General features: G+C 46.8%; 1 protein-coding gene across 4 annotated transcripts in view; it reads right to left on the bottom strand.

Moving 5' to 3' along the window:
* The window catches only part of Scg5 (secretogranin V), a 57,706-nt gene extending 50,196 nt beyond the window's left edge, over window positions 1–7,510 (bottom strand). The window contains exons 1-2 of one of the 4 annotated variants that reach the window (XM_005364218.3): window positions 7,327–7,510; window positions 5,589–5,821 (exon numbers count right to left, since the gene is read on the bottom strand). In XM_005364218.3, the coding sequence (XP_005364275.1) occupies window positions 5,589–5,814 (226 nt within the window). In that variant the 5' untranslated portion in view covers window positions 5,815–5,821; window positions 7,327–7,510. The remainder of the gene's footprint in view (window positions 1–5,588; window positions 5,822–7,326) is intronic. The other 3 variants (XM_026787727.1, XM_005364216.3, XM_005364217.3) reach the window with 3 other exon arrangements.
* Between the last annotated feature and the right edge of the window lie 2,641 nt (window positions 7,511–10,151).

Raw genomic sequence — 10,151 nt, 5'->3', positions numbered from 1 at the left:
CCGGTGCTCACAGATTATTAGAGATGGGTTGATCAGGATATCAGAATTAGCCAGTAAGGGCTAGAGCTAAAGGGCCAAGCAGTGTTTAAATGAATACAATTTGTGTGTTGTTATTTCGGGCATAAGCAGGCTGCCGGGGTGCTGGGGACGCAGCCCCACCGCTCTTATTACTACAACCCACCTATCTGGCGGATTCCTGTCAGTGCACCCCACACAGACCTTGATGAGCTGGGCCCCAGGTTAACAATAACTCTAAGGTAGCAGCTGTTGTGAGTAAAGCTCACCCGCCACTGCTCCTGCTTTTCTATGCCCATCTTTGACAACCGTGGTGGCTGTTTTGTGTCAGCCTGACACAAGCTGGGGTTATTGGGGAAAAAAGAGACTCATTTGGGAACGGGCCTCCATAAGATCCCACCCTAGGGCATTTCCTTAATTGGTGATTGGTGGGGGAAGTCCCAGGCCATTGTGAGCAGAATGATGCCTGGGCTGGGAATCCTGGATTCTATAAGAAAGCAGGCTGAGCAAGCCAGTAAGCAGTGTTCTTCCATGCATGGCCTCTGCATCAGCTCCTGCCTCTGAGTTCCTGCCCTGTTTTGGTTCTTAGCCTGGCCTCCCTCAATGGCAGACTACAATGTGAAAGTCTAAGCCAAATAAACCCTTTCCTCCACAACTTACTTTTGGTCATGGTGTTTCCCCACAGCAAAAGTAACCCTGACTAAGTCAACATCATAAGAAAATGGTAACTTTTTAGGGGATGAATTAAGATTTTATATTGTTTAAAATTTGCACGATTCAAGTATAAGCTCCAATCAAAGACAGTGATAATTTTTGCTTATTTATTAAAGTACAAAAAACTTTGTTGATAACTACTGAGTTTACTACTTTAAATTTGTGATTTTGCTCTTGAGACAAGGTCGTGCTCTGTACCCAGACTGGCAGGCAACTCACGACATAAAGCAGGCTGTCCTCAAATTCATGGTCCTGCTGCCTCTACCCAATTTTCCAGTGCTGGGATTACATGTGTGTGCTGTGACATCTGGCTTGTATCTATACACTTTAGCAAAGTGTTTTATTGAGGTTATTCATATTTCTCTACATTTTGTGCACACAGTAAGACTGTATTTTTATTGCATTGTTGCAAGGACATAAAATGTTTATTTAGATTGGTTTTCTAAGTAGTTAAGAGCACGGACTGCTCTTCCAGAGGACCCGGGTTCAATTCCCACCCGGCTTCAATTCCCAGCGCCCACATGGCCACTCACGCCTGTCTGTAACAGGCTGTAACTGTCTGTAACATGGTTCCAGGGACCCATGGCAAAATAGGAATGCACATTAAAAAATCACCCAGGCCCCTGATTCTCCACAGAACTGGCTCTGTCTAAGGCTCTAATTATCTCCATCTGCTCATACCGGAAGTTCCCTGAAGACATAGCGGTTTCTCTTTTTCTAGTCTTCCTTATGCTTGTCTTTCTGACCAGCTTCTGTTTGCTTCTTTCTCCCATCCTCCTTCCGTGTTTTTCAAATTCCAAGCAAGCCAGGCAAAGGCCCTCTTATGGAGCTACTTCCCCAGCCCCCGGGTCCCTTTGCAGACTCTTGTCTACCTGTCCTTTCTCTGTTGAACATTTCAGGACTTCAGAGTGGGTGCTCTGTCTCCACACATGATGTTTACCGGGACACCTCATTCCGGCCACAGCCTCAGCCACTCCTGACAAGGAGATGCCGCCAAAATGTCCTCCTTCACCCAGACATCTCTCTTGCGTTACGCACATCAAAGTACCACCTTCGGACCTCTTCCCAGATGCCCTGGATTGCCTTAAAGACATCCTCCCATTATCCAGGCGGTTGGTCTACACAGGAAGCTTAAAATAATTCTTCCAGGGTCTTTTTAAAGAGTAGTGTGTGTAATCTCAAAACAGCTTCAAAGGATGGAGGCCCAACGAAGTGAGCTGCAAACCCAAGTTCTCATGGATTCTTCTAGAATGGGGATAACCTAGACACAGACTTTAGTCAAGGTATCCAAGCCAAGATACAGCCCTATTTCTTCCTCTAACGCAGAGAGAGACTCTCCAGAAGCAAAGTGAGGCTCCTCTTGGACCCTCCCATGCTTATTCCCAGCTGCCATCATCCAGCCTTTCATCAGGAAGCAAACACTGCCACTCCGTGGCAGCGTGGAGGTACTGCAGCTCCTTTACTGAGCAAGGTTGGCCAAGAGTAGTAGGCTCCTTAAAACCTGCCTATTTTTTCAAGAACGTTACCTTAAGAAGGACTTTTCCCCCCCATTTAATATATTTTTTAAAAGTTTCAGCTCTCTTTATCCTGAAAAAATTAAAGTTCCAAAAGTCAGTGTTTTTAAAAAGATTTTTTTGATATTTTTCTGTTTGGCAATATAAATATAAATTATTTAGAACCATCAAATGCTAATAGCTATACATGTCTGCCTTAAAGATTTAAAACCTAGTGATATCACAGTGCTAAGTATCTAGTGGCTTATAGTGTGGGGAAAAGAAACAGCTGACACATTAGTAAAACAGTTTGCGGTTGTTTTAGTTTTTATTTTTAACCCGAGGCTCTCAGTATTCTGGGAGCTACACTATCTGTCCTGGTTTGATACACCCCAATTCACTGAGACTGTCAGTGAGCAGAGGCAGCCCCTGCTCCTCAAAGGCCTCCACCTGAGCAAACAGCTCTCCAGGTCTGTCCTTGGGACAGCCACTAGCTGCCCAAGCTTCTGAAGGCAAAATGGGGTGGGAACCCAGGAGAGGCTCAAGGTCATCCTTGGCTACAGGAGGTATTCAAGGCCAGGGTGGGCTATATGAGATCCTGTCTCAAACACCCAACAAAGACTGACAAACCAGCAAAGCCCACAAGCTGCTGCTAATCACAGAGAGGAGGCGTCTTGTGGTCCTCTTGATAACAGCTCTCGTGACGGCACCTGAAGGGAGCCTATTTCATGTGCAAGACATCCCGTTGCAGAGAAGTTACAGAGAACACACACAGCAAGGAAGGAGTGTGGACACAGCACAGACTCTGTTTCCTTGCCATCGAAGCTCATGCTAGCTATTCTATACATAGGACCACTTCCTAGCTGTCTCTACTCTGTCCTCTTGTCTTGCTTTTGACCAAGATTCTATACATTTCAAGATGCTCCTACTCAGCTGTTTTTAAGGTACCTGCTGAGAAGTACTTAAGCTAAATAGAAACAAAGAAAATAAATACCTTGTCAGAAGATGACACCACCAGTAAGTGCTGGAGTTAGCATTTCATCCAGGGAGCTTCTGTAATGGCGTTTACTAATAACAACCACATGAAATCGGTATTGAAATTTACACAAGAATACATGTGCTGTATATGCTCTGTATTAAAAATTGGGGGGGCACCTTTAACTGATTCTTTCTGAGGCGGCTAGAGAACTGAAGGAGATATTCCACATGGCACGAGAAACTCTCTGAGCACACAATACAGACAGATGGGTGAGCTGAAACAATGATCTGGTCACATGAATAAGAATCAGGCCATCCAACTAAAGCCCTGGATAGACTGGGAACAAGCTCAGGAGTTGCATCCAGTTTCTTTTCTCCCACCATCTTTGGACTATTTCCCGTCAGTTTCACCTCAGCTAGAAGAGGTGGAATTCTAATAATGGCTTCAAGATTCCTATCTGCTGAGCGCACAGGAGTCTCTGCCTTTGCGCATGGTAGAGACGGGAGCCAACTGCGCTATCCTCTCAGATAACAAAGGTGTTGGGAAAGCCACTCCCACGGTTCTGTTGCTTTGCCCTTATCAGACTAAAGGGGCTTCTCGTGGAAAAGTAAAATGGTATAAAGAACGTTCTTGTTCAGGATATTGTGCTCGTGGTGAGACAGTACACTGCCCAAGGGTGGCCCCTCAGAGCTGAAAGGGGCCCAGGTGACAGCCATCAAGCAAAAGGGACCTTAGGTTGACAACTGCATGGGTACAAAGTCTGCCAATCGTCCTCATGAGCTGAAAGGCTCCCACGCCAGCTTGGTTGCATTGCTGGTCAACACCTGACTTTCAGCTTGGTGTGACTCCGAACGGAGTGAGAGAGCCATGCTGTGACTGACCAGGGAGACAAGGAGCGTCTGTTAAATGGCTAGTGCTGTGGCAATTCGTTGCAGAGCAGGAGGAACACATCAACAGTCGTCCCTTAGGGAAGAGTTGACTTGGCTAGGACACATCATTACCTTCGCTAGGATGTGTCATTACCTCAATGATGATGAGCACGCATTAACTCCGACTTATTGCAACCCATGCTCCTTCATTCCTCCCTGTGGATTTCCTACGCAAACATTACTTCTGAGAAGCATTTCATTAGAGGCTCTCCCCACCCCCACCACACACACACACACACACACACACACACACACACACACACACACACACCATTCCTGACCAGTCTCCTCTCTTTGTTCCATGGAAGCAATGTGTATCAGGATACACTGGAGTGACTTTTTGTTGCTTCCCTTCTCCCAGTTAGCCTGGGTCATTTAGGGTGGAGCTGCCCCGGAGTCCCGCACAACAGCAGACACATAGAGGATGATAACACGTAATTGCACACTGAATGGATAAAACGAGGCCCTGCATAGACAAGGCTTATGGTAGCAGGAAGGACCCTCTCCATGACAACAGCAGAGTGATAAACCATGCACGTCATGGGTGGAGAAAGGGCAGATACTTACCCTCTCAAAAACAGAGCATTAAACAAACAGGAACAGGTGGCGGTGCCAGGAAGGGTTTAGCGTCTCTGATGTATTTTGCTACAAGTCATTTGCTACAGTTGCATGCTTCAGATTCAAATTATTTGGGTTAATCTACTCCTGAAATCAAATGTCAACCAAAATACACAGCAATTTCAATGGCTCAGAGTGATGGGCAACAAGACAGACATGGGACCCGTGTATCAACACTATTGGCAGCATTCACGGACCTCTGGAGCAGGCAGCACTGTAAGCTAATCACAGCGGGGGAAATCGTGCCCCGTCTATCCGTCAGAAACAGCACGTGCCAGGTGTAGCTTTTGAGAGACTCCAAAGAGAGAATTCATACTTTTCTCTGACATCCCTTGCCCACTCCCAAGAGGAAGACTCTTTTGATATATAAGTAAACAGCAAACAAAGGAGACACAGCTTTCATTTCCAAGTTTTCTAAGAACATGGCCAGGAACTTGGGAAACTGGAAAAACTCCCAAGAGAGGTAGTCTCGCCATCCTCATGGATGTGTTATGTAGGTATCACTGTGCAGAACATGAAGGGAGGGAGGGAGGGCCGGGAATAGCCCCCAGAGTGCTTACTTAGGAAGTGGCCCACAGCCCCAGCTTCCCTCCTCAGCTTCTCAGAAAGTTGCAGCCCCACCCCCAATCTTAGGACCTGGAAGGTAAAGGCAAGAGAATCAGGAGCTCAAAGTCATCCTTGGTTACAGAGGGAGTACATGGTGAGCCTGGTCTACAGGAGACTGCCCAAAACAACCACAGCAATAACAACAAAACAACCCTCGTTGACAAAATAAAAAAAAATGGAGATGGTAGCTTCAGAAATACAGCAGAAACATCGTCAGTTAGGAACAGTGCATACCTTCGATGCTCTGGGGCCCAACAAGATTCGTGGCCTGGTGAGCAGGGTATTCCACACGTGGCCTGGCAATGCCCAGCTGCTCCATAACACCATGGAGCAGTCTCTGGATGTCTGTTTCTGAGACCCGATCAGGGGTCCGTGGACTATAAGCCAGTGCTGGATTCCAGTTGCACATCAACCAAAACAAAAGACCACAGAGCAGGACAGAGACCATCCTGGAGGCCATATTTAACCTGCAGAAGAAAAGACCAAGTTTATAACGTGGCCCAAACTGGCACCTGGAATAACATGACTGCAGCGATAGAATTTGAATCACAACTTGAGGTTGAAGGAGAACCTTGAAAGGAGAGAGTGATGAAAAATTCCAAGAGGTTTCCTTTTGTGTCAAGTGTCCAAGCCAGGGAGGAAACCACTGTGGGCAAGGAGTAAAGAAACCGAAGGTCTGGAGTAAGCAAGTCCCTCTAACTTACTACCTGAGAAGTCTAAGCTGGGCTGTGGTTCGCACACCTGTGGTCTGTGATCCTTGCCATCTAAGCCCTTCCAGTTTTGAGAAAAGGAGGGAGGTATTGTAAGTTTCCCCAGTTAAAAGGAAGAAAGGAGAAATGAGAAGGAGTTATGAGATTCAAGCAGTGAACATACACACACACCACAGAAAGTTCTGGAGTGGCGGCAGAGGGTGTTTTAACTCAGCAGACAAGCAACACAATAAGAGCCTGAGAAGTACTGGGCAGCTCAGATCCTGTCCTGCCCTGTTGGAGGCAACGTGAAAGACACTTGCTTCCCTGTGCACCTTCTAGGTGACCTTGGGCAAGTACCCCAGCCACCTCTTGCGCAGAATGAGAATAGGCACAATCTGTCTTATAGTTATTGTTAAGATAAAGATCAAAATCGCTGGGCGGTGGTGAGGCACGCCTTTAACCCCAGCACTCTGAAGGCAGAGGCAGGTGGATCTCTGTAAACCTGAGGCCAGCCTGGTCTACAAGAGCTAGTTCCAGGACAGGCTCCAAAGCTACAGAGAAACCCTGTCTCGAAAAACAACAACAACAACCTCATGTTAAGGAACGTGGACAACGACAGGTACACAGTGAGCCTCTTGCATTTCTATTCCAGCGCTGGGTACATCGGTTCACAGGTCCAGAAGCTGAGATCTCCGGAGGCAGCAGGGAGGAGGGGGAAGAGAGTGAAATGGTGGGGGGCTGGGAATATGTGTGGATTGTCAACCTGTTCTACATGTTGGTGTCCACGGATATGCCTGCAGAGCAAGGAAACACAGCGTCTCTGGAAGCTGCTTGTTTCGAATGGCAGTAGCCAGATAAAGCCTTTTGAGCATTCGCAGTGGTGGTAGGGATTGAAACAGTGGGGGACAAGCCAAGCACGGTTCCTAAAACTGAAATATTCATTTCATTCAATGTCGTTATTCCCGCAGCTAAAGGCCTTTCCTAGCCTTGCTCCTCAAAGAGCGGAGGACCGCTGTTTTCACCGCACAATCTGGTTGTGATGTAAGGGCCGGATGCAGGCACCGGGCTCCATTATCTCCATCTTTTCTCACGAACTCCGAATGAAGGATGTTTTCTTTAGTGGTCAGCCAACTGATGAACTACCCATTCGCCGCTCTCGGAACGCTCGTGCCCCCCCCCCCCCGCCCCTTATTTATAGCCAACCCCTATAATCCCCGCACCCATCCTTTGTCTGACCCCAGCTCCAAGTTCAAGGATTTCTGGAGGGCATCCTCCCCTACCTTAGGAACCCAAGTACTCCCGTGTTCTGCCGGCTGTCTAGGCTGGCCGGTTCACTGCGGAACTCACCCTAGGGCCTCGGGAGAGCTGGTTGCGATCTGGCCCAAAACAGGGAGCTGACGAGCTGGATAGCTCCTGCGTCAGCTCCTCAGCATCCTAGCTCCACCCAGTCCCCGCCCCCAAGCAGGTGGAAGAGGCCTTCCCAGAGTTCCGGAAAGGCTCTACAGACGCTTGCATCTCCAGCCCGGAGTGATTCCTACCCAGGCGTTCTGCGTGCCTCTGACAGAGATTTCTCGAATGCCCCCTTTCTGCATCAAACCCTACGAGTTCCAGTCTCAAGCAGTCACCTAACTGCAGACCATCGCTAGGTAGCACACCTTAATTTTGCCATCTTCTAGATTTTTAAATCAACATGCAAACAGGCTTCCTGTTGGCATTTTCATACACCTCTTTTCTGGTATCTTGTTCTCATCCCCTCACTTTCCTCTTTCATAGTCCAATCTAGTTTCCTGACCTCACTCACGCAGGCAGGAAGAAAACTTAAAAGACCCAGCTATGAGAGCGTGGTGCGTTGTCCTAAATGTGCCAATGGCAGAATCCAGGCCCTAAGGGTGACAGTGAAGCCTCTACTGCACCTTCCTTTAACCGCCCCCTCCCCGCAGGGGACATGGAGGTTCTGAGAGCTCTAAGCATTGCTTCTAAAGTGCGCAGAGATAAACCGTATTTTCAGAACATGCAGAACTCGCCCAAGCAGACCTGGTGCCAGTGATGGGAGCCAGGGTCTGATGGGATTCCTAAGCCTGAAAGAAACCGAGTAGACGCCACAAGGCCCAGCAAACTACTAGGAATAAGTACTCTAGAGAAACTTCTGGAAAAGTAAGTTCCGTGACGAGGAGAGAATTCAGCTCCTACTGCAGCTAGGAGCATCAAATCCATTAGCAATTTAATGCAATGAATGGAGGCTGGGAGACTCGAGACCGCTTTTTGAGTAAAGTCAGGCATCCTTCCCAATGTTTTTCCTTCCCTGGATGCTTTTTTTTTCAGTCAACATGACAAATAGTCTGCTGCCTGCAGGCTCAACGCTTATGATGGCATACAGTATTTATTACTAATGAGTACTGTCAATTCTCAAGTTTCCTTCAACATTGTTTAGTTATATTCAATTGAAGACTGGAAAAATGGATTACTGCGCGTTGCTGGCTGTGTAGTTGCCCGGAACATACCAAGAGTGTCTATGCTTCACACTGCATTGTAATTTAGAGACAGGATCTTTAAGCCTCTATTCTGATGACAAAATGCTGAGGTAAAGGAAAAATATTCCTCTTGGCACATAGCTTTTGACATGATCATTGGCTCTCCTGGGTTATGAACACCCAGTGAGTCAGGACACCATGGTGGGAGCACACGGAGTCAGGACAGCAGGACACACGCTCAAAAGCACACCCCTAAAGAACCTACTTCCTCCTCTAGGTTCTACAACCCCAAAACAGTGCCACTGGTCAGGGGCCACGCTTTCAGCAAGGGCCTGTGAGTACATTTCACATCCAAACTCAAAGACAAGAGTCTCGCCAAGGCCGGTCTCAAATGATCTTCACTTACCTCAGCCTCCAGAGCAGCTGTGATTACAGGCACATGCCAGTACACTTCACTAAAACTGCTATTTTTAAAATTAAACATGAAAGCCGGGCGATGGTGGCGCACGCCTTTAATCCCAGCACTCGGGAGGCAGAGGAAGGCGGATCTCTGTGAGTTCGAGACCAGCCTGGTCTACAGAGCTAGTTCCAGGACAGGCTCCAAAGCCGCAGAAAAACCCTGTTTCGAAAAACCAAAAATAATAATAATAATAATAAAAAAAAATTAAATTAAACATGAATCATATATATCCTATACCTGATGATTCTCAAAATCATGCATTAAGTTCTCAAGGTCCAAATCAGGAGCAGATGGAGAGAGAGCACGAGCAAGGAACTCAGGACCACAAGGGGTACACCCACACACTGAGACAATGGGGATGTTCTATCGGGAACTCACCAAGGCCAGCTGGCCTGGGTCTGAAAAAGCCTGGGATAAAACCAGACTCGCTGAACATAGCGGATAATGAGGACTACTGAAAACTCAAGAACAATGGTAATGGGTTTTTGATCCTACTGCACGTACTGGCTTTGTGGGAGCCTAGGCAGTTTGGATGCTCACCATACTAGACTTGGATGGAGGTGGGTGGTCCTTGGACTTCCCACACGGCAGGGAACCCTGATTGCTCTTTGGACTTGATTGGGGGAGGGGGAGGGAAATGGGAGGCGGTGGCAGAAATCTTTAATAAATAAATAAAAAAAGTTCTTAGTGATATAATGTTGTCCAGAACCCTGACTTTAGTTATTAAAACCTCTTCATCTCTTGTAAGGTAACAAATTAGATTTTTATACTTGAAGAAATGGTAATTCTTGGTTACTATAGACATCACTTTTAACTTTGGAAAAGCACAAATGTATACTGTCTAATCATAAAGCCAATGAAATGAGCCAATCTTCATTTTGGATAAAAATAAATACAAAGATGAGGCCATATTTTCAAGCTTTCTTGACTCTCAAATATAAAATGATCTGGCATCTTAAGTGTTGAGGATTTTGTAGATTTTTTTTTTTTTTAAATCAAGACAAGAACTCCATCTCCCGAGTGCTGGCCTCACAGGCACACTCCACTATGCCCTGCTCAGGCACTAAAGACACAGCAACGTCATAGAGGGATTCTTAGTACATGCTGAGAGTTTAGTTCAAAATATTTCAAAATTTGAAGCATTTTAGCTTTCTCTTTTACGGATGCTCAACCA

The sequence above is a fragment of the Microtus ochrogaster genome (assembly GCF_000317375.1).
Source record: "Microtus ochrogaster isolate Prairie Vole_2 chromosome 14 unlocalized genomic scaffold, MicOch1.0 chr14_random_1, whole genome shotgun sequence".
Classification (NCBI taxonomy): domain Eukaryota; kingdom Metazoa; phylum Chordata; class Mammalia; order Rodentia; family Cricetidae; genus Microtus; species Microtus ochrogaster.
The sequence above is the reverse complement of the archived record's forward strand: the minus strand, read 5'-3'. Positions and strand labels throughout refer to the sequence as shown.